This window comes from Tripterygium wilfordii, chromosome 17 (genome assembly GCF_013401445.1).
Source record: "Tripterygium wilfordii isolate XIE 37 chromosome 17, ASM1340144v1, whole genome shotgun sequence".
NCBI lineage: Eukaryota > Viridiplantae > Streptophyta > Magnoliopsida > Celastrales > Celastraceae > Tripterygium > Tripterygium wilfordii.
Window position 1 is genome coordinate 2,170,734 of NC_052248.1, and position 20,509 is coordinate 2,191,242.

Here is a 20,509-nt window from a genome sequence, read left to right on the forward strand (position 1 = left end):
GAAGAACCCGAACCGAGAATTTGAAAGACCGTCTTTGGATTAAAAAGTACCCCAGGAGGAAAATGGGCCTATTCCATGGGCCCAAAAATCAACTAAATGCTGAGTAGGCCCAAAGGTTAGAGTAGTTGTGGATCTGCTGATGGGTGGGCTACCATTGGGCCTCCTCTGACTTGGTTTGCTAGGGCTCTCCATCTTTCCTATCTGGTAGTGGCAGGGAACGAACATCCCGAGTGATCAAAGGACTCGAGATGGGGTGGAGCGCCATGGCTTCGCTTGTCAAGGTATTTGGTTTTTCTTTCTTTGTTTTTTGAACCCATCATGGCGTCACTGCTTCTCAAAACCTTCCCTCTCACATCCTTCTCTCTTTACTACAAACCCGGAACTCCCTTCATCCTCTTCAAATACTTCCCAAAAACTCTGTCAAGAAACAGACGCGTCTTTTACTCTGTCTGCGCTTCCACTTCGCTCCCTATTCCATCAGCGCCACCACCTCAACCTAAAACTCAACCTTACCCTTCTTCTTCTTCTTCTTCCAATGAATCCCTTGCCAAGCCGTCGATAAACACTACACAATCTCTCAATTGGGTTTCTCGGACAGGGTTATGTGGCGAATTATCAGCCGATGATGTGGGCAAGCGTGTCCGCTTATGTGGGTGGGTTGCATTCCACCGGGTCCTCGGTGGTCTCACCTTCTTCAATCTACGGGACCACTCTGGCATTGTTCAGGTTTCTTTTGAAAATTGTTTCCTTCTGCTGTTGTGTAAAGGTGCAAACAACTTTAATTTGTTAAATTTATGAGCTGATTTTTGGGTTTTGTGAAGGTTACAACGCTTCCTGATGAGTTTCCCGAAGCCCATTCAAGTGCAAATGGTTTGCGGTTGGAGTATGTGATTGCTGTGGAAGGTGTTGTTCGGGCCAGGCCAAGTGAGTCCATCAATGAGAAAATGCGAACTGGTTCCATTGAGGTAAATTCCTATATGATTTCTTGTTATTACATTGCCTAATTAAAACGTAATGTGATACTATTTTGCTGCTCTATTTGCCTTCATACACTTTGGGGCTCTTGGATATGGATTCTACCAGCATGTTCAACTTTTTGACTTTAATTTGTTATCTGGTGCTGATGATGCATCATGCATCTCATTAGGTGGCTGCAGAGCATGTTCAAGTATTCAATGCTGTGAGATCAAAGCTACCATTTTTAGTGACTACTATAGATGATGCGAAGGATTCTGTGACAGAGGAGATTCGATTGAGGTATGTGGATTGAGATTATTCTCACTTATGTTTTGTAGTCACTATTTATATATAATGTTGACTATGTTTATTAGCATTCAAGCAAAACTGTGATTACAATTACACTCCCGTTTCCTGCAGAGGGACTTGATTTTCCCCCTTATTTACTGTTTTGCTGATGGTTTGTGACGTTCTGACACTTCTGTAGGAAGTAAATTCATTGTTTAAGTACATTTTTTTGGGGCATTATCCCTTGTTGCTGTTAATGTCACTGAGCACAATTTTCATTATGATATATGTAAATTTAGGGGTTAAGCTTAGTAAGGATGGCGATATTGCTGAGAATGGTTTCTATCATATTAAGATTACGAAATTTTTATTCATGCTGACTAATTCAAATTTAGTCTGCATTCTTCATCATGACATCTTTCTTTGGTTTTGTTTTCTTTAATTTTTTTATCCGTAACCAGTACTCTGGTGTCTGAAGACACTCTGATTGGGGGGGGGGGGGGGACTAATATATTTCTTCTCCTTTCTGAAATTCTTGTAATTCAATGAAAAATTGGGTTTGTTACCTTCTTTTACCTAACAAATAAGCAGATTTTTTATTTATCTATATTTGGGAAATTTATTGATTAAAGGAACTAAAAAATTGTGTAGATACCGATGCCTTGATCTTCGACGGCAGCAAATGAATTTTAACATAATGTTGCGGCATAAAGTGGTGAAGCTTATTCGAAAATATTTGGAGGATGCACATGGATTTGTCGAGGTATTACCCTGTGAACTTTTGTGTATATTTTTTTCAATTGTTCTTCTTTTTATCCCGACGTATTCATTGTTATAATGTAGATTGAGACTCCAATACTTTCTAGATCTACTCCAGAAGGTGCCCGAGATTACTTGGTTCCCTCACGAGTTCAGGTACTTGACATTTGTTGAGCTTTCATTGAATTTACTTCACTGATGAAGATAAGATAAGATGGACAACTTTATTGAAGTCCGCAAAATTATATCATTTGTAATCTCGGAAGCTGTGTATTAGCATCAATGTATCATTTAAATGACAAAACCTTGATAATGACCTCAACTTTCAAAGAGGCTCTGGTATCTTTTACCTAATCTCATATATGGCGAAATAAAAGGTGCCGATCATAGTCAAGATTTTGACATTTGCTGCTCAAACTATTAATTTGGACGTAGATTAGACCCCCAAGTTAAGAGGCAAAAAATCTTTTGGAATTATATGAGTGCAAATTATTGTTCAAAAGGGTGGTGTTTCTGATTTAGAAATCCTGAGGTCTTCGATGATGTTGTCGACAAGGCATAACTATACATTGAGTTGTCCAAGGGAGACTGTCGATGACCCCCTATCGATTCTTCGACACATTATTAAAGCTCCAAGCATTTATTCATCAACTCCCAACTTGCTGTTGGCCAAGAACAGATCCTGTAACCTCTTTTGCCGTCTCCCATAAACAAGTGGAGCTTTGAATAAGGAAGATCCGAAGATGTGATTAACTATTTCACCACAGTTCTTTGATTCCTTGGACTTCTTGTACTTGCTTCATAGGACCCGAGAACTATATATTAAGGATGTGTCGAACCATTTGGATCTCTACGATTTTTTCCTCCATTTTGCCTCAAATTTTTATCCTGGATTTCAGAATATTTAGATCTGTGTGGGACAGTTATTCATGTGGTGAACGGGCTAGGAGATGGCCACATGAGTACCAATTCTTTTCCTACAATCATTATTTGGTGAGGCCTTTTGATGTTGAGACATGTTCCACCGGAACTTTCCTTTTCTGTAACTTTCAGCCTTTAATAGCTTTCTGTTATGTGCAGTACTATTTTCATGGCTTGCAGGCCTGATTTTCTCTAATGTTTATATTGAAGCCAGGAACATTCTATGCTTTGCCTCAGAGTCCACAGCTCTTTAAGCAAATGCTGATGGTGTCTGGTTTTCATAAATATTATCAAATAGCTAGGTAATTTTCATTTTTCATTTTCTTTTTGTTTTATTTGAGCTCGTTATCATATCATTATGATGATTGCCTTTATAAACATTTAAGGTTTTTCTTTTGCCAAGAACTTGTTGGGGCCTCAATTTCCTTTCATTAGTCACTTGAAGAGAAGTGAGGCTAACAATGGTTGAGAATTAGTATTGATAAAATACTTCATTCTTTTACTAGTGGAAGAGAATCACAAATGTCATTCTTCTTGCCTTTCCCTCTGTTTCTTGATGGTCTTTGCCTTTTCCCTTCGGGAGCTATAACTTATAGAGATTGTTCGTTAACATACCTGTGAAATGGGCGGACCTTTGTCTTCTTTCTTTGCAGATGTTTTAGAGATGAAGACTTGAGAGCAGATAGACAACCTGAGTTCACGCAGCTGGATTTGGAATTGGCTTTCACTCCTTTGGAGGACATGCTTAGGCTCAATGAAGATTTAATTAGAAAGGTTATATATTTTGCTTTGTGGTTTAATTTTTGATGTAGAAAAGAATGCAAGTAAAGCATTTCCGTGCAATAATAACACAATTTTAAAATTTGCACCTTTCTGTCATGCCACCTTATGGTGTGGGGTGAGGCAGGGGGAGGAATGGAAAGCTGGAGTACACATTAATCACTCAGATTTTATTATCCTTTTATTCAGTTGTGAGACCTAATCCAACAGAAATTGTATCAAATACTTAAAAAACACGAAGGGCTTAATAGGTTGTAATATGTTTGCGGAGCAAGGGTTTGAAGAAGCCAGCCTTGTGCAGGTAAGGCCATGTGCAGGTAACGCCAGATGTTATGTCTCCTAGCTCAGGCTAACAGTTTAGCTTGGTACATTTTAAATTTTGTAGAAATTGAACACCATGATTTCAGACTTTGCTTTGGCGACTGTCTTGGCTTGTACTTCGGTCTTTAACATATGATGGTGTGTAGAGAGATAATAATCATTGAGTAGACTTCTCTGAGCTTGAATAGAAAACGTTGAGGTGTGATGTGTTGAACAAAACTGGATGTGTTGTTGAATAGAGAGTTGCAATTTAATTTTTAATATGTACTACAATCATGGCATTATAGATATCATGACCTGGGAGGCATGAGCAATTTTTAGTGTATCGGCTTGGTCTATGAACTGTTGTATTGCCCCTTTTAATTTCCTTAAGTTACTTGTTGACCAACCTGGTCAGGTAGTTTACAACCAAACTGCCAAGTGGGGGTTCCCATCTAGTCCTATGAAACTTCAAACTTTTGTGTCAACTCCAGTCTATTAGTATTAACATGAGAGGACAACATCAACCTAATTTTGTATGCATCTATATTATGGATATGGTTTGCATTTCCATCACATTTTTTTAATGTCTTTCTATAATTTTCGTAGAGGATGTAATCATAAATTTCTCTTTGCTGTAGGTTTTTCTAGAGATTAAAGGTATCAAGCTACCTAACCCATTCCCAAGGCTTACATATGCAGAAGCAATGAGTCGATATGGATCAGATAAACCGGACAATAGATTTGATCTTGAGTTGAAAGAGGTAATAAACTCCTTTCACTTATCTTTAGACGGGATGTTGATTGAATAGTAGTAACATTTATATAATTTATAATCTCAACTTCGTATTATTCTGTTCTTAAATCAACTCCAATTTGTTTACCACTTCTAAGATCTAGTCTGGCGACTGCAGTGCTACTGTTATTGTTTTATATGATGATTTGAAAAGTGACCCATGCAACGGCTTAGAAAATTTTTATTGAAGACTGAACTTAATTGTAATTTCTGTTTACGTACTTTTGCATCAATTTTTGGATTCCCATTGTGAGACATATAGCAACCCCAAACTTTTGTGATAAAAGCTCGATGATGATGATGATACTTTTGCATCAAATTATTCATTTCTATGCAGTCTATTTCAAAGCATGGAAATATTCTTATTATTTCACTTTTTTTTTTCTCTGGTTCTTGTATTTCCAATTGTTTTCTGAGTTGTGGGATCAAATTTATCGTCGGTCCCTCATTTGAAATCAGAAACATTGTAATCTTTGGTCATCTGTATACTGTTCATATTTATTTCAACATGGATAAGGTTTTGCTCATTTTGCCTTTCATTCTATTCGTTGACTAGTTTGGTTTAGTTAATTCATAATTTCTATCAGTGACCTTTTCCTCTTTTGGATAATGTAGAACATTATTAGTTTATGTATTTGAATTGTCTAAGCTAAGCATTAACCTTTAGGGCTTGGGCTGATGTAAGTTCTGGTATTTTGACTCATTGATTGATTTCCAAATAAGTCTGTTCTCTCTACCTTAGTCTTTATAGTGGACTTACTTTTTCACGTGGAATGTAAATCTTTTCCTTGAAATTGGTGGAGATTTCCAAACTTTCCTTCTCTCTATTTTCTTTTTAACGACTCTTAGTTCAGTGAGAGATTTAGTTGATCCCTGTTTCAAGGTAGCAGTTTATTCATGCTTATCTTAAAAGAATTCCCTGGATGGTCTCATTTAGTGTACATGTTTTGGTAAGTTAAAATATGGTATAAATGATGTGAAATGCCCCAATCCAACAAGTTAACTTATTGGGTTGAATGACAAAGTAACTAACATGGTATTGGAGCGGGAGGTCTTGGGTTTGAACCTTACCTGGTGATAGAGTCGTGCCCATACACGCTCAGCACCCAAGGCCCAACCGACACCCACCCATATGGGCCGGCTGTACCCAAGGCCTCCTAGCCCATACTAGAAAAACCTTGGGTACTAAGGGAGGCCCATACCTCCCCCTATAAACAACATCTTAGCTCCCACATCTTTCGATGTGGGACAATCCTATCAATACCCTCCCCTTCAAGACCAACGCCCACGTTGGTCGAGCACCATGGCCGATCACTCCGGCAGGCGCACCCCCTTTGGTCGAGCACCATGGCCGGCCACTCCGCAGGCACGGTCCCAAGTTGAAGGTACAACAGGATCATGCTTCGATACCATTGATAGAGTCGTGCCCATACACGCTCAGCACCCAAGGCCCAACCGACACCCACCCATATGGGCCGGCTGTACCCAAGGCCTCCTAGCCCATACTAGAAAAACCTTGGGTACTAAGGGAGGCCCATACCTCCCCCTATAAACAACATCTTAGCTCCCACATCTTTCGATGTGGGACAATCCTATCACCTGGCTTCCGCAGTTTAAAATCCCCATTATTATTGCCCCAAGTGTGGGCCTTTGCGAGAGCCCCTACTGTTGGGCCTCGTTTGTTGGCACATGTTGGACCGTCGGATTGTCCAACCCACATGTGAAGGGAAGTGTTAAAATATGGTATAAATGATGTGAAACGTCCCAACCAACAAGTTAACTTATTGGCAAAACAACTAATTTAACAGGTAGAATAATCATATTAATAGTTTGTCAGTATTTGCATGGAGTGATTTGATATCCTTCAGGTCTAGCCTTTTAGAATGGGTATCAAGTTAGAACATATTCTCTTTTGCAGGTTTCTGACGTTTTCAGAGAGTCCCAATTCAGGGTTTTTGCAGATACCTTAAAAAATGGGGGAGTAATTAAAGTTCTATGTGTGCCTTCGGGTGCTCAAAGTTATTCAAACACTGCTCTTAAGAAAGGTGACATCTACAATGAAGCAATTATATCGGGAGCGAAGGGTTTGCCATTCCTAAAGGTCTTGGATTCTGGTAACAATTGAAGTCTTTTTTGTTCTTCTCTCTCATTTTTCAGTAGTTTTAGCTGGTCAACCTAATCGGCCAATTATTTGCGTCGTTTCCAGGGGAAGTTGAGGGAATTCCTGCATTAGTCTCAAGTTTGAATTCAGCAAATAAAGAGCAATTGCTTCGAGAATGTTCAGCCGGGCCAGGTGATCTTATTTTGTTTGCGGTGGGACATCATTCATTAGTCAATAAAACTCTAGACAGACTCAGGCTATTTGTTGCCCACGAGTTGGGCTTGGTGGACCATGTATGTTTGGACTTGCCCTAGCTCTCAAATGCACAGGATTGAATTATTAATCTTCTCTGACAAAATTTTTGCTTCTCCATCTCTGATCTTTAGTCCAGGCATTCAATTTTGTGGGTGACCGATTTCCCAATGTTTGAATGGAATGATTCAGAGCAGAGGCTTGAGGTTTGTCTCCTATTTGTCTCATGTCTTTTGCAATGCTGATAAAATGACTGATAGTTTCTGTTTACTGAAACATCTTTTTAAGGATTCTTTTTGGAAGGACTATAAATAAATATAGCATAGTGTTATTGGAAAATATAGTGCTTGCAGTTTGCTTCGTTCTATTTTATGTTGTTGACTTGATAACGACCTAAATGACATACGACAACACTGACAACACTTAACACAATTGTTTACTTATGGCAACACTGTACAACTGGTAGAGAATGGTGATGTTTTTGGCTGACCATGGTACACATCCTCATTTTCGTTTAACATGACAGATTTGATAATAACATTTAAGACACGTGAATAACACAGTGCATTGCCACTTCTATTCAAATATGCTCGCCGGAGCAGTTGCTTGTAGAAGAATTATGAGTTTTGTTGCAATATGAGTCGCCTGATTTGTTTAGCTGAAAAAGTTTTGCTTTTCTGCCTTAATTTTTTTCCCCTGTTTTTCAAGGTGGGATTGCTTGCTCCTAAAAAGTTTAGATGCAAGTCTATGCTAGTGCCTAGTCGTATTCTAAACTACAACTTCTCTCTTTTAGGCCTATGATATGTATGAGCTTTTTTGCAGGCCTTGCATCACCCATTTACAGCACCGCATCCTGAGGACATGAAAGATCTTTCCTCCGCTCGTGCCCTTGCTTATGACATGGTTTACAATGGAGTTGAAGTAATTTACCTCTCTTGGAGTCTATTTATTTTTTCCGTTAAAGCTGTAGCTAACTCATGCTACACTGCTTAAATTCTTTTGCTTTCAGATTGGTGGCGGAAGTTTGAGGATTTATAGACGTGACATCCAACAAAAGGTTTTTGAAACCATTGGCATCTCTTCTCAACAGGTGAGGAGAGCTTTTAAATTATTATATCATGGCCTCAAATGAAGATTGCCGCTGTTTTGCCACGACATATGTTTCCGCAAACATGTTTGGTTTCAAATATGGGTCAACTGTACTGTATTAATAGTTAGTATTATTTAGGCATGTAGAAGAATTTCTTTACAAGTAAAATATCCCAAGTCGACTGGCAGCATACTCTCTCTTGAACCATCTGTGGTTTTTCTTTGGAGGGCTCCTGTGAAAATTCTGGGAACTTGTCAGGCCTTGGCATCATCATCAGCCTGTGCAATTCGATCAAAATTGTCTGATTTTGAATTCTATAATTTTTCATACAACGCTATCATACTTGGTGTCGCAACGCAAGGAATCCAAACATCATTGTGTCTCTTTGTTCTACTTCTTGTTTTTCCATTGCACAGATGGTAACATTGGAATACGAATAAAATAATATCTTATGTATTTTGAACTTAATTCTATTAATTTTAGGTTTCTTTGAAACGAAGGAAATTCAATTGGATCTTAGTGAATTGAATTATATATTTTTAGTCTTAATTGGATTCTACTAAAGAATTGATTCCAAAAGTTGCAATAATGTGGGGCTTCTTGCTGCTTTTTCGACAGGCTGAAGCAAATTTTGGCTATCTTTTGGAGGCCTTTGACATGGGTGCTCCTCCACATGGTATGGCTTCATCCTGTCCTCCCTCACACCATTTGTTATTCATTTTGGAATGAACGATTAAACTAATTAGTTTTCAGTATTACACCAATGCAGGGGGAATTGCTTATGGTTTGGATAGATTGGTCATGCTGTTGGCTGGTGCTAATAACATCAGAGATGTAATAGCTTTCCCGAAGACATCAACCGCGCAGTGCGCCCTTACTCGGGCCCCGTCAGAGGTGGACCCTGAGCAACTGAAAGAATTATCATTTCAGATCCAATAGTTCCTCTATAAGTTAGCCTTGCAGATCAATTGATTTGCTTTCTATAGGGTCCAGGTTTTGTTGTGTCATTGAGTTTGTACCATCTAAGATAAGTTGCTGTACAATTAGGGCAAAAAAGTTTATCTACATCTTTAAATTTAAACTATCACGTTTTTCTCAATTCTATCTGTAAAAGGCTTCGTTTGGTGTTTAGTATAGGATGGTATCATTTTGCTATCTTATGTATAAATTAATCATTGGACAAGTTGATGTATAATTTAGTCCTATTTAGTGATTGGAAAAAAAATGGTACTGGGCTTGAGCACAAGCGCACTCCGGTCGCACTGCATCATTATCTCAGGAAGGCGGGTGATGGCCATTGTACAGTTGGGATATACATTTCTATCGGTAAGCTTTTGGATATCTGCAGAGCGTGCATATATTATTTTCACAGCATAGCTTGTGCACAAATTGAATTACTCAAAGTAGGTGACATCAAGTATAATTCTCTGTGATATTTTTAAATATATATATATATATATATTATTTCTATTTAAAACATCTGATCATGATCCAAATACTATTTATGGCTAAAGATAATCTATCTTCAGCACCTTCATATGATGTTGTGTATGCTTAGTAAAGTGAAGGATGGTTTGTGTGCATTGTAGGGAAAGAACTTCTGTTCCTGCTGAGAAGAAAAGAAAAGAAAACCAGCAAAATAACCAAAATTTTGATCTATCCCTCTGAAAGAATCATCTAGCAGACTAGCACCTTCCCTTTCATTTTGGCCAGATAATGATTTAATTATCCTTTATTTTCCTAAATAATTGGCATGTCCTTTATAATAGAAAAGGTTCACAACAATGGACCAAATGCAGCAAGCACACCCAACACAAAAAAATTCACTCACCCAAACAAAATTGTTTTTCAGTTCTTAAAGCTATATACAATAATGATAATAAAACAACAAAGATCAAAATATAACAAGTTCTACTGTCTCAATCCCAAACAACAAAGAATGGAGTGAGGATGTGAAGAATCTCAACCATTAAATAATAAAATCAGTAAGAACAATCAGCTGGAAATGATTCATAAGTGTCTGTAGCTATCATACAAGGAATATTCGATTGCCGATCTCTCATCGGGCCCAGGATACAGAATCGATCTCATCCCTCGCTTGCTCGTATAATTCAAGCCTTTTAGGCTTTTAGCACACTCTAGTCGTCTTTCCATCAATGCTGGGTCTTCATCTAACAACTGGGCAAGATGTTTACCCTGACATAGATGAGCAAATTAATAACAGCAGCAGTCAACTGCAGTAAATGTCCTTCGGCAAGGATGTGTTAAACGAAAAGCAATGGATCCATGCAAACAGTAAAGAGTTTTCAACAGGAGCATATGGGTGATAAAGAGTACCTCTTTCTTCCCTATCTGGGTGTAGAAGTAATTGAGTAATGACTGTTTTGCTTCCCTAACTTGGCAATGAACCACAGCCTTGGGAACTGTGTTTTTAATTGTCTCGGACACCATATGAATATAAGACGACACATTTGATCCTATCCTCCTGAAATGCCCCTCTGCATAACGGTCAACATCAGTGGAAGCAGGATTCCCCCCCCTTTCCACTCCCCCCTTTTCCACTTCCTGAGGAAGCCTCCTAAAGAAATCAACAGTTAAATATGAAGATTCCATGTCCACCAACCGAAGAACGGTCTTCTTGCTCTCATCTCGGAACTTCTCTAAGGCCTCACCAGCAGCAGCAGCTAATTCAGCTTGCATAGTTTGGAAAACGCTTCAACTCCTGGTTAGTTGCAAACATTAAAAATTATCTTCCCCATCACAAAAACATTCAATTTTTTTATTTTTACTTTTAACAATCAGAGATCTTCAAATTTACCTGAGTTTCTGCAATCGACTTTCTCACAAGTTCTTTCAAAACAAAATGAACCTGCATTGCAATGTCTAAGAATAATCTTTTCCAAATCGAATCAAGTCTTAAAACACAAAATATACTTCAATTTGCTCAAACAAGTATATATATATATACATAACATAAGTCCTCACTGCATCCACAGAAGCTTCAGCAGGGCCTCGAAAATAATTCAATGCACCCTCGATGAGACGTCGATAACCTTGCTCCGGGGCAATCAAGTGTGGCTGATAACCATCTGCCTGTGAAACAACCTTCCTTACATTTTGAATAGAAAGGTGTCGCTCAAATGGAAGTTTCCCCAAAGCAGCAGGAAGCTGGTTGTCAAACACACCATAAATGCGATCACCACCAGGTCGCCTAAAATTTAGAGACCCAAAGCCAACATCAGAGAATTGCATCCCAGCTTTAAATTAATAAATTTAAGGCCCATCAAATACAACAGAAATACAATGAAGTACTGATGTATTGATAACGCCCCTAGCATAATGCTAAATAACTTAAAGAATCAGATCATTTAGAAAATTGCACAAACGTTCATCTAACACAAGGGTTTAGAGAAATCAGCAAACCTCTAATGCACCATAAGCAAGTAATCCAATTCTAGGGTCTTTGATAGAAACAAGAGAGAGAATTTCAAATGTGTCAAAGTATTGACAAAGACACAAGATGGAAACAATATCTCAGCTAGGTTTCACCACATTAAATGAAGATACTGAAAAATACACACAGAAATGTAAAAATATTCCGCCATGTCTAAACCAAAATTTCCAGGGTTGGGTAAATATTGAAAGAATAGGAATCCCTAAGAGTTTCTTATACATAAAAATCATCAAATTTATAAATAAAAGAAGAAAATAAAAAAAAATAAAAAAGAAAGTAATGAACACTTACCCTCCATCCAAATGCTCCTTAAAAATCCGGTCGAATGCACGACAAAGTTCCAAGATGGTGTACAATTGAGCCTAAAATACAGAGTCTAAGTTGTGGGCAATACAAAAGAAAGTATAATCACCAAGTATCGCAGAAGATAAATGGCACTCACCCCAGCATCAACAGCAATAGGCCTGCCAAGATAGTCCATCTCTGCTTTGAGTTCATCAATAGTTTTGTTTATCAAGGATAAGATGCCTGGTATCCGGGTCCTAATTACAGATTCCAAGTGCTGAAACCAAGGTCACGCACAATCAAATAAATATTCCAGAAAAACTGAAACCCACTATAGTTCGCAATGTACTGGAAATTGAACCTTTGAAAGAAGTTTAGCAAGATACTCTGAACCCATTTTACTGGCCAAGTGTCCATAATCAGGACTTGTTGCAAAGTATTCGCGTTCTTTGCGCCTTGCAATGATCATATCAACATTTTTATTTATATCAGCCTGTGAACGGTTCACAATTCCAACCCATGGATGTTGCAGTCGGTAAGATCTTCCTTCAAGAACCTGAAGAGAGAGAATCAAACATTTTTACGCCAAATTAGTTTTCCCAGAATAATTAAGCCACTTCATCCAAGATAACAAGAAATCAGGACAAGCAGTACTAATAATAATGTAAACAACATGAATTTTAAAAATTGTAAAGATCGTTTCTGATGTTCACATATATGACAGTTACACAACCTCTGCTTTTTCCTATCTGAGAAATGATTCTAATTCAAATGCAATTTCATTTGCCTCAACCGTCAACTTCGTTGCTTTGGAAGCCCAAACATCATAACTCATAAGCAATTAAAAGAAAGCTCCGTTGATTACTCGGACTGAATACAAGTAGAAACAAATAATAGGAAGAGGGGATGACGGAAAAACGTACATCCAATGCATTAGTGCCCTTGTCCATCAAATCAAGCTTTGTCAACACCCCAAATGTTCGTTCCCCTGTGTAGGTTACAGATGAAATTGTGTAAGGAAGACGAAAACAAACAAAAATATCTCACAATGCATTTTTTTAGCTTACATTATAATATAAATAAAACATACCTGAGGAATCCACTTCCCTGGAAAGTTTGATAGCATCTGATGTAGCTATATCTTGGTTCGCCGGGCTTATTGCCAATATGATACAGTTGGGCTACAAATATGACATGGATATCAATGAGAATACACAAAGATGACAAGCAATGATGTGTTGATTACAAAACTGATTAAGGTGAGCTGAGTTTTTCAAAAGAGTCATATATTACTTTCTCTTTTCATTTTGGCCAGATAATGGTTTAATCATCCTTTATTTTCCTAAATATTTGGCATTTCCTTTATAATCGAAAAAATTTCACAATAATAGACAAAATGCAGCAAGCACACCCAACATGAAAAATTCACTCACCCAACCAAATTGTTTTTCAGTTCTTAAAATGCTACCTTAATCATGTCATTACCTTCTCAACATAAGAGCGGACCATGCTTTCAATATCTTGAACAATAGTTTCAGGTTGTCCCTCTGAAAAGATAATTATCCCCATCCAAGAGTCAAATATAAAAAAGAACATAGAATTTGAAATTTGAAATAAATTTTAAGTAGAACATACCAACAGCAACTTTCGTTAATCCAGGTAAATCAACCAAGGTTAAGTTGACAACTGGAGATTAAGGAACAAAAGTTGATTAGAATTGAAATTCCTAACATAATAAAAAGAATCAACAATCCAGTCTAAACATTGATATAGAAACTAATATAACCAAAAAGAACACAGGTGCACTGTTTACACACCATTGGGAGAATATATGCTCAAATGGATAGGAACAGGAGATATTTGTTTTGTCTTCCCTGTTACTCGATCCGTTTCATCCTGAATTTCCGTGCGAACCAAAGCTGCAACAAGAAATCAATTCCAAATAACACTTTCACACTCCTTTCTATTCAAACAATTGTGGCATTATAGATAAATCAACAAACAATCATTAAGCAACAATAGCAAATGTATACCGAAATCAGTGTATTTCCGCTTGGGAAGGTGAAGAAACTCCGCATACTCCTGTGACCCATCTTCTGTCTTGTTAAGCTGCAAGACCAGAGGCCGTCTAGTGACAATTCCTGCAATTGTTCATAGAAGTCCTCCATTAGGAAACAACACAGACGACATAACAATCACATGGATAATTATCTCAAAAAAAGCTTTTAAAAAAACCGTACAAACCGGATCCTCTGGGAAGAAAGTCTCTCCCCACTATGCTCTCCAAAACTGAAGACTTCCCCGAACTCTGTTTCCGCAAATAAAATAAATAATTAAAAATTCACAGCAATTAAAAATTCAACAAAATCACCATTAAAAAAGGGACCTTTTCTCTCTCTCTCAAAACTATTTTCCTATATTTTCTCCGTGAAAAAACTATTGACTTCAGCAGTGTCTAGAGCTCAATTAGAGTAAGAGAACGGAATAGAACAGAATAACCTGACCACCGACGACGGCAACAGAGGGAAGAGCTTCCCAGAGAGAAGAGAAAGCACTATCGCCCTCTCCATAATCTCCAAGAACCGTACATGCTCTCTGGATCCGATTCACTAATCCTATCAAGCTCTCCATGGTCGACATCTTCCAACTTAGAGGAGAAGCACAAGAAGCAACAAAAACCCTAAGAAGATTTGTACAAAGACTCGACCACGAAGAATCGAAGAAGAAGAAGCGAGCTTGACTTGGAATGAACCAACGCCTGAGAATAAACATTAAATAATGAATGATTGGCTTTGGTTCGTCGGTTATGCTAAATTCGTCACAGGCAGTCAGTTTGACAGTTGGACGTTACGAAGCATTAGCTCATGAGGCTCGATTGCAAAAGCTGTGGTGCTGTGAGGTGAGTTGGAACGCAAAAACTGTTTGGCGTGTCACCAAAAACTATGGTGTTGTGACACACTCCCAAACTCATACTATGATTTTACCGTCACGCCGCGCGCTTGAAATTCGAATCTTCCTAAAATGGGTCCCACAGACATACGGGACAAACTAAGCTCGCTGTGGGCCTTCCAATTTGGTTAAGTGGGCTGGGCTTAAACGTTATTATTAAATCAGGTTACGTGGGCTGGGCTTAACGTTATACATATCTTTGCATTGCAATACAACCGTTTTAAGAGGCTAAGCCATAGCTCCCTTAAACAGAGTTTTGTACCGAAACCAAATTGATTACCAACTGAGCCACCTCCCTTGTTTTTGTTGGTTATAGAGTAAAAAGGTTATAGAGTAAAAAACGCTGATATATCATCAGGCATGCTTACTGTGATTACCACTGCAATATTCATAAGAAATTCATGAAGCTTCAAAAATATTTCTCTACAAGGAAATTTTGATGAATTTTTCACCAAGGACAGAGAGTTCTGTTCATGGTTTGCAATACCAGCCAATCCTGACAACACATTCACTGTACCAAACAGTCAACAAACAATGTACCAAAAGTATCATAATCTGGAATACATCTCAACCTCATGTCAAAGAACTCAACATTAAGCTTTCAACAATCAAGGTTAACATCTCTAAACCATTGGGAGGATTGTCTCTTCAGCTGCTCATTCAAAACTTCTAATTTACCGGCAGTTACTGTCTTAGAATGCTGAATTTGTTCATAAATCATGCCTGAATCCCCCGATTTATCACACATCATCGTTGGCAGCTGATCGAATAGAAATAATCGGTATGCTTTCCAAACAATCACAGCAATCCTTTTCTTATATCAAAATCTAGAACTTATTCACAACCACATATTACATATATATGCATGATATTTCCAATCATAAAAAATAAAATAAATAAAAGCATCAGAAGCCTCTAGACATATGATGATATGATTATAAACTCTTGTAGGAGAGGGCTAGAAATACTAGTACACTCAACAAAAAAAAAAGGGAAAGTTAAGACTATCCTTTTATTTTTGATCATCATCCATCTTAACAAAAGTCGAATAAAATCAATGTCTACAAAATGCCCCATATGGTATAAACTGTCACCCATTACATCTTCACATGGACTCATCCTCCCTAGCCTATATTAATGTCACTATTTGTTCTATTTTGAAACCTCAAAAAGTAAAACTGACCCAAGTCATTCCAGTAGTGCTTCTCCATCTTCATCTAGTCCTCCGACATCCTACAACACGAGAAAGAGGAGAATGCACAAGAATTCAAAGGGCAGATCGAGCAATTTTCATTCAAAATTGAATTATTAGAAGTTCCATGAGGCATCAGTATACACCACCTAAGTAACACAGTTAAGCCATTCCAACCATTTTAAAAGAAGAGGGTGACAAAAAAGGCTTTTATGCCTTTGCCTGAAGTTCATCATTGCCATGTTGCACAATGATAATAAGAGTAGAAATCATTTCTGATTCCTTCCCAATCAAAAAAAAAAATGCAATAGTTACATGACCAACAAGGCAACAGCTCGAAGCCAACATCTAGTAAACACTAGCTTACCAGAAAGTAGAAAGGAAGTAAAGAACATCAAGATGTCCTAGTCTCCTAGCAACATTGCTAAATGCCTAATTCAAGAATAAAAAACACACCAGTGAGGCAGCCTACCAGCATAACCATTTCTCAGATAATCGGCAAAACATGTAATGGAAAGCTTTCCAAGTACCAAGCCACCAATTCATGTTCTTATCTAATAATCAAATGCAATAAAATAGTTTCTATAATCCAAACCTCTAACAAATACCTCCCTCACCATGTCTATCAATTCCTAGTTGACTTCAACAACAGCAGAGCCATCCACTGGCAACATGTATTAAAATCACAATCAAACAAACATCAAACAACATATCAAAAAAAAAATTTGAATAGAAAAATATTATTAACGGCACCAAGGGGGTGCAACCCAAGAGCAAGACAGAAATACAAATCCAGATCTGAGACTATCAAATATGTTGGAACAAGTTCCATTCATGAATCAACCAAAACTTAAGAACGGATAGCCAACCATCCAAAAAGACCCCAATCGGTCTCATAGCAACATATGAAAATTTTCATCAGCTATTACACTTTAAGGATATTACTATTTCAATTATCTTCGAGAAGCCAACCATAACTGCGGCGAGTAATGGAGAGCATCGAAGTCATCAAAGCGGAAGCTGTAGCTGTGTGGTATGGCAGCAGCGTTTCCACACAAGAGCTCATTTCAACAGGGCACCTACAGTGACAAGCAGGACCCTTTTCAAATTTCCATTCTCAATCTCTCTTTTTCAGACAAGGATACGCAAAAGTTATAAATTCTAACCTGAAAGCGCGATGAGTTAGGGGTTTGCTGCCAGAGGTACGAAAGGGTGACGGAGCAGCTTTGGCGGAGCTACCCCGGGAGGCGAGGCGAGCCGCAGCGCTACGGACTGAGGCCGAACGAAGAACGCATCTAGCGGCGGCGAAAGAGGCCATTTCGACGACAATAACAGTCGGAAGGAAAATCAAAGAAAAGGAACGAAGCTGTCGTACGAATGTATGTGAGGGAATGTGATTCTGAACTACACCCTGAAAGCAGGGACTAAAACCCTATCAGATTGTTTGGTTGCGCGAATAGAAGAACCCAGACCGAGAATTTGAAAGACCGTCTTTGGATTAAAAAGTGAGTACCCCAAGAGACAAATGGGCCTATTCAATGGGCCGAAAAAACTAAATTCTGAGTTGGCCCAAGACTTCAACTGGGACAATCTTATGGACCTGTAACAAACTAAATTCTGTGTAGGCCCAAAGCTTAGACTAGTTGTGGACCTGCTGTTGGGTGGGCTAGCACCATTGGGCCACCTCTCTCTGACTTGGATTTGCTAGGGCTCTCTGGCTCTCCTCTCCGTCTTTCCTATCTGGTACAAATTCAATGGTTTTGCCGGTTTTGTCAGTTTTTGCCACATTGTAATAACATCATCAGAGCACAGCAATTGACAAGTCTTTGACCAGTTTTACAGAATCGCAGAATTGGTGCCATTCATAATATAATACAATACAATACAATACAATACAAACATCCCATTACATTAAACAGAAACTAAGCTGAACAAGGTGAATGCCAAAGGCGTAAGGATAAAACGCCAGAAACATACTCTGTTCTACGACTAGTGCATAATAAACTAAAACATATATACATTATACTTTAACAGGAACTAAAGAAAAGTTCTTCATCAGACTTGGCTCAAAAACGCATCAACATTCCTTTTTTTTTTCTAAAACAATCCCCACCACATTAAAGCTTTTAACAATTAAGGTTAACATTGTTAACCCATTTGGAGGAATGTCTCTTCAGCTGCTCATTCAAAACTTCTAATTTATCAGCAGTTGCTGTCTTAGAATGCTGAATTTGTAAATAAATATCATGCCTGTATCCACAGATTTATCACACATCATCATTGGCAGCTGATCGAATAGAAATAATCAGTATGCTTTGCAAACAATCACAGCAATCTTTTTCTTAGATCAAAATCTAGAATGCAAAAAATTTAAAAGACGGCCATATCAACTTTATTTTTACAACACACCACTTATTCACAACCACATATATATATGCATGACATCTCAAATCGTTAAAAATAAAGCATCAGAAACCTCTAGACATAGATGATATGATTATAAACTCTTGTAGAAGAGGGCTAGAAATACTAGTACACCCAACCAAAAAAGGAAAAAAGAAGTTGTTAAGACCATCCTTTTATCTTGGATTATCATCCATCTTAAGTTCTTAACAAAAGTCTAATAAAATCAATGTCTACAAAATGCCCCATATTGTATAAACTGTCACCATTACATCTGAACATAGAATCATCCTTCCTAACCTATAATGACACTATTTATTATATTTTGAAACCTCAAAAAGTAAAACTGACCCAAGTCATCCCATTACTGCTTCTCCGTCTTCATCTGGTCTTCCGACACCCTACAACACGAGAAAGAGGAGAATGCACAGGAAATCAGAGGGCAGATCGAGCAATTTTCAATTGAAAAATGAATTATTAGAAGTGCCATGAGGCATCAGTTCACACCACATAAGTAACACAGTTAAGCCATTCCATCCATTTTAAAAGAAGAGGGAGACAAAAAAGGCTCTTACAATAAGAGCAGTGTATTCCCTCTCATTTATATCCAAATCATTACTGATTCTTTTGCAATCAAAAAAATGCAACAGTTACATGTCCAACAACTTGAAGCCAACTTCTAAACACTAGCTTACCAGAAAGTTGAAATGAAGTAAAGAACATCAAGATGTCATAGTCTCCTAGCAACATTGCTAGATGCCTAATTCAAGAATAAAAAACACACCAGTGAGGCGGCCTACGAGCATAACCACTTCTCAGAGAATCGGCAAAACATGTAATGGAATGCTTTCCAAACACCAAGCCACCAATTCATTCATATTCTTATCTAATAATCAAATGCAATAAAATAATTTCTATAATCCAATTCCTCTGACAAATACCACCCTCACCTTCCTAGGTCGGCCCAACAACAGCAGAGCCATCCACTGGTAACATATTTTACAATCACAATTAAACAAACATCAAACATCATATGAAAATTTTCATCAGATATTACACTTTAGAGATATCACTATTTCAATGATCTTCGGGAAACCAAATATGACTGCGGCGAGTAATGGAGAGCATCGAAGTCATCAAAGCGGAAGCCGTAGCTGTGTGGTATGGCAGCAGCGTTTCCACACAAGAGCTCAATTCAACAGGGTACCTAAAGCGACAAGCAGGACCGTTTTCAAATATCCATCCTCATTCTCTCTCTCACACACACAAAGATGCGCAAAATTTACAAATTCTAACCTGAAAGTGCGTTGAGATAGGGATTTGCTACCAGAGGTACGAAATGGCGACGGAGCAGCTTTGGCGGAGCTACCCCAGGAGGGGAGGCGAGCCGCAGCGATACGGGCCGAGGCAGAACGGAGAATTGATCTGGCGGCGGCGAAAGAGGCCATTTCGACGACAATAACAATTGGAGGAAAATCACAAAAAAAAAAAAAAATCGATTAAACGAAGCTGTCGTATGAATGTGATTGCGAAGCTGTCGTGTGAATCTGGTTGTGAACTACGCTCTGAAAGTAGGGACTAAAACCCTATCCGATTGTTTGGTTGCCCGAATAGAAGAATCCACACCCGAGAATTTAAAAAGACGCTTTGGATTAAAACGTACCCCAAGAGGCAAATGGGCCTATTCTATGGGCCAAAATCAATAAACTCTGAATAGGCCCAAACCTTCAAATGGGACACTCTTATGAGCCTGTCACAAACAAAATTCTGAGTAGGCCCAAAGCTTAGAGTAGTTGTGGACCTACGGTTGGGTGGGCTACCAACTATTGGGCCTCCTCTGACTTGGGTTTGCTAGGGCTCTCCATCTTTCCTATCTGGTACACGGGACATCCGAGAATGATCAAAAGAGCTCGAAGAGACTCATAGTCAGCGAGATAGATGGGGTTCTTTCTGTAATTGGCTTTTCTTTCTTTGTTTCTTGG

At 38.3% G+C, this 20,509-nt stretch overlaps 3 protein-coding genes and 1 pseudogene across 6 annotated transcripts; 1 reads left to right on the top strand and 3 right to left on the bottom strand.

Moving 5' to 3' along the window:
* The first annotated feature begins 193 nt into the window (after nucleotides 1-193).
* On the top strand, nucleotides 194-9,498 carry LOC119982781 (aspartate--tRNA ligase, chloroplastic/mitochondrial-like). 2 transcript variants are annotated; one of them, XM_038826338.1, is made up of 15 exons: nucleotides 194-726; nucleotides 822-965; nucleotides 1,148-1,257; nucleotides 1,897-2,008; nucleotides 2,089-2,160; nucleotides 3,136-3,227; nucleotides 3,579-3,699; nucleotides 4,647-4,769; nucleotides 6,720-6,915; nucleotides 7,008-7,195; nucleotides 7,289-7,360; nucleotides 7,977-8,075; nucleotides 8,164-8,244; nucleotides 8,863-8,920; nucleotides 8,998-9,176. In XM_038826338.1, exons 1-15 carry the CDS (start codon nucleotides 319-321, stop codon nucleotides 9,036-9,038), a joined length of 1,917 nt encoding a protein of 638 aa, XP_038682266.1. In that variant the 5' UTR covers nucleotides 194-318; the 3' UTR covers nucleotides 9,039-9,176. The 2 variants fall into 2 exon arrangements, with proteins under 2 accessions (XP_038682266.1, XP_038682265.1); XM_038826337.1 differs by having other exon boundaries at nucleotides 195-726; nucleotides 9,014-9,498.
* Nucleotides 9,499-10,051: 553 nt separating this feature from the next.
* LOC119981642 lies at nucleotides 10,052-14,748 on the bottom strand (annotated as a pseudogene).
* Nucleotides 14,749-15,404: 656 nt separating this feature from the next.
* Nucleotides 15,405-17,567, bottom strand: LOC119982844 (protein NUCLEAR FUSION DEFECTIVE 6, mitochondrial-like). Of its 3 annotated transcripts, XM_038826426.1 has the most exons (4): nucleotides 17,291-17,567; nucleotides 17,097-17,203; nucleotides 16,116-16,165; nucleotides 15,405-15,692 (listed from the first exon to the last, which is right to left on the bottom strand). In XM_038826426.1, the coding sequence occupies exons 1-3, from the start codon at nucleotides 17,440-17,442 to the stop codon at nucleotides 16,146-16,148; spliced, it is 279 nt and encodes a 92-aa protein (XP_038682354.1). In that variant the 5' UTR covers nucleotides 17,443-17,567; the 3' UTR covers nucleotides 15,405-15,692; nucleotides 16,116-16,145. The 3 variants fall into 3 exon arrangements, with proteins under 3 accessions (XP_038682354.1, XP_038682353.1, XP_038682352.1); XM_038826425.1 differs by lacking the exon at nucleotides 15,405-15,692 and having other exon boundaries at nucleotides 15,916-16,165; XM_038826424.1 differs by lacking the exons at nucleotides 15,405-15,692; nucleotides 16,116-16,165 and having other exon boundaries at nucleotides 16,849-17,203; nucleotides 17,291-17,560.
* Nucleotides 17,568-19,363: 1,796 nt separating this feature from the next.
* On the bottom strand, nucleotides 19,364-20,100 carry LOC119982845 (protein NUCLEAR FUSION DEFECTIVE 6, mitochondrial-like). Its single transcript, XM_038826427.1, has 2 exons — nucleotides 19,824-20,100; nucleotides 19,364-19,734 (listed from the first exon to the last, which is right to left on the bottom strand). The coding sequence occupies exons 1-2, from the start codon at nucleotides 19,973-19,975 to the stop codon at nucleotides 19,605-19,607; spliced, it is 282 nt and encodes a 93-aa protein (XP_038682355.1). The 5' UTR covers nucleotides 19,976-20,100; the 3' UTR covers nucleotides 19,364-19,604.
* Between the last annotated feature and the right edge of the window lie 409 nt (nucleotides 20,101-20,509).

Coding starts and splice junctions, on each gene's coding strand:
- LOC119982844 (XM_038826424.1), bottom strand. CDS start 17,442: ATGGCCTCTTTCGCCGCCGCTAGATGCGTTCTTCGTTCGGCCTCAGTC. Junction 17,204..17,290: donor CTAACTCATCGCGCTTTCAG/GTTAGAATTTAT, acceptor TTGTCACTGTAG/GTGCCCTGTTGAAATGAGCT.
- LOC119982781 (XM_038826337.1), top strand. CDS start 319: ATGGCGTCACTGCTTCTCAAAACCTTCCCTCTCACATCCTTCTCTCTT. Junction 727..821: donor ACCACTCTGGCATTGTTCAG/GTTTCTTTTGAA, acceptor GGTTTTGTGAAG/GTTACAACGCTTCCTGATGA. Junction 7,196..7,288: donor AGTTGGGCTTGGTGGACCAT/GTATGTTTGGAC, acceptor TCTGATCTTTAG/TCCAGGCATTCAATTTTGTG.
- LOC119982845 (XM_038826427.1), bottom strand. CDS start 19,975: ATGGCCTCTTTCGCCGCCGCCAGATCAATTCTCCGTTCTGCCTCGGCC. Junction 19,735..19,823: donor CTATCTCAACGCACTTTCAG/GTTAGAATTTGT, acceptor TTGTCGCTTTAG/GTACCCTGTTGAATTGAGCT.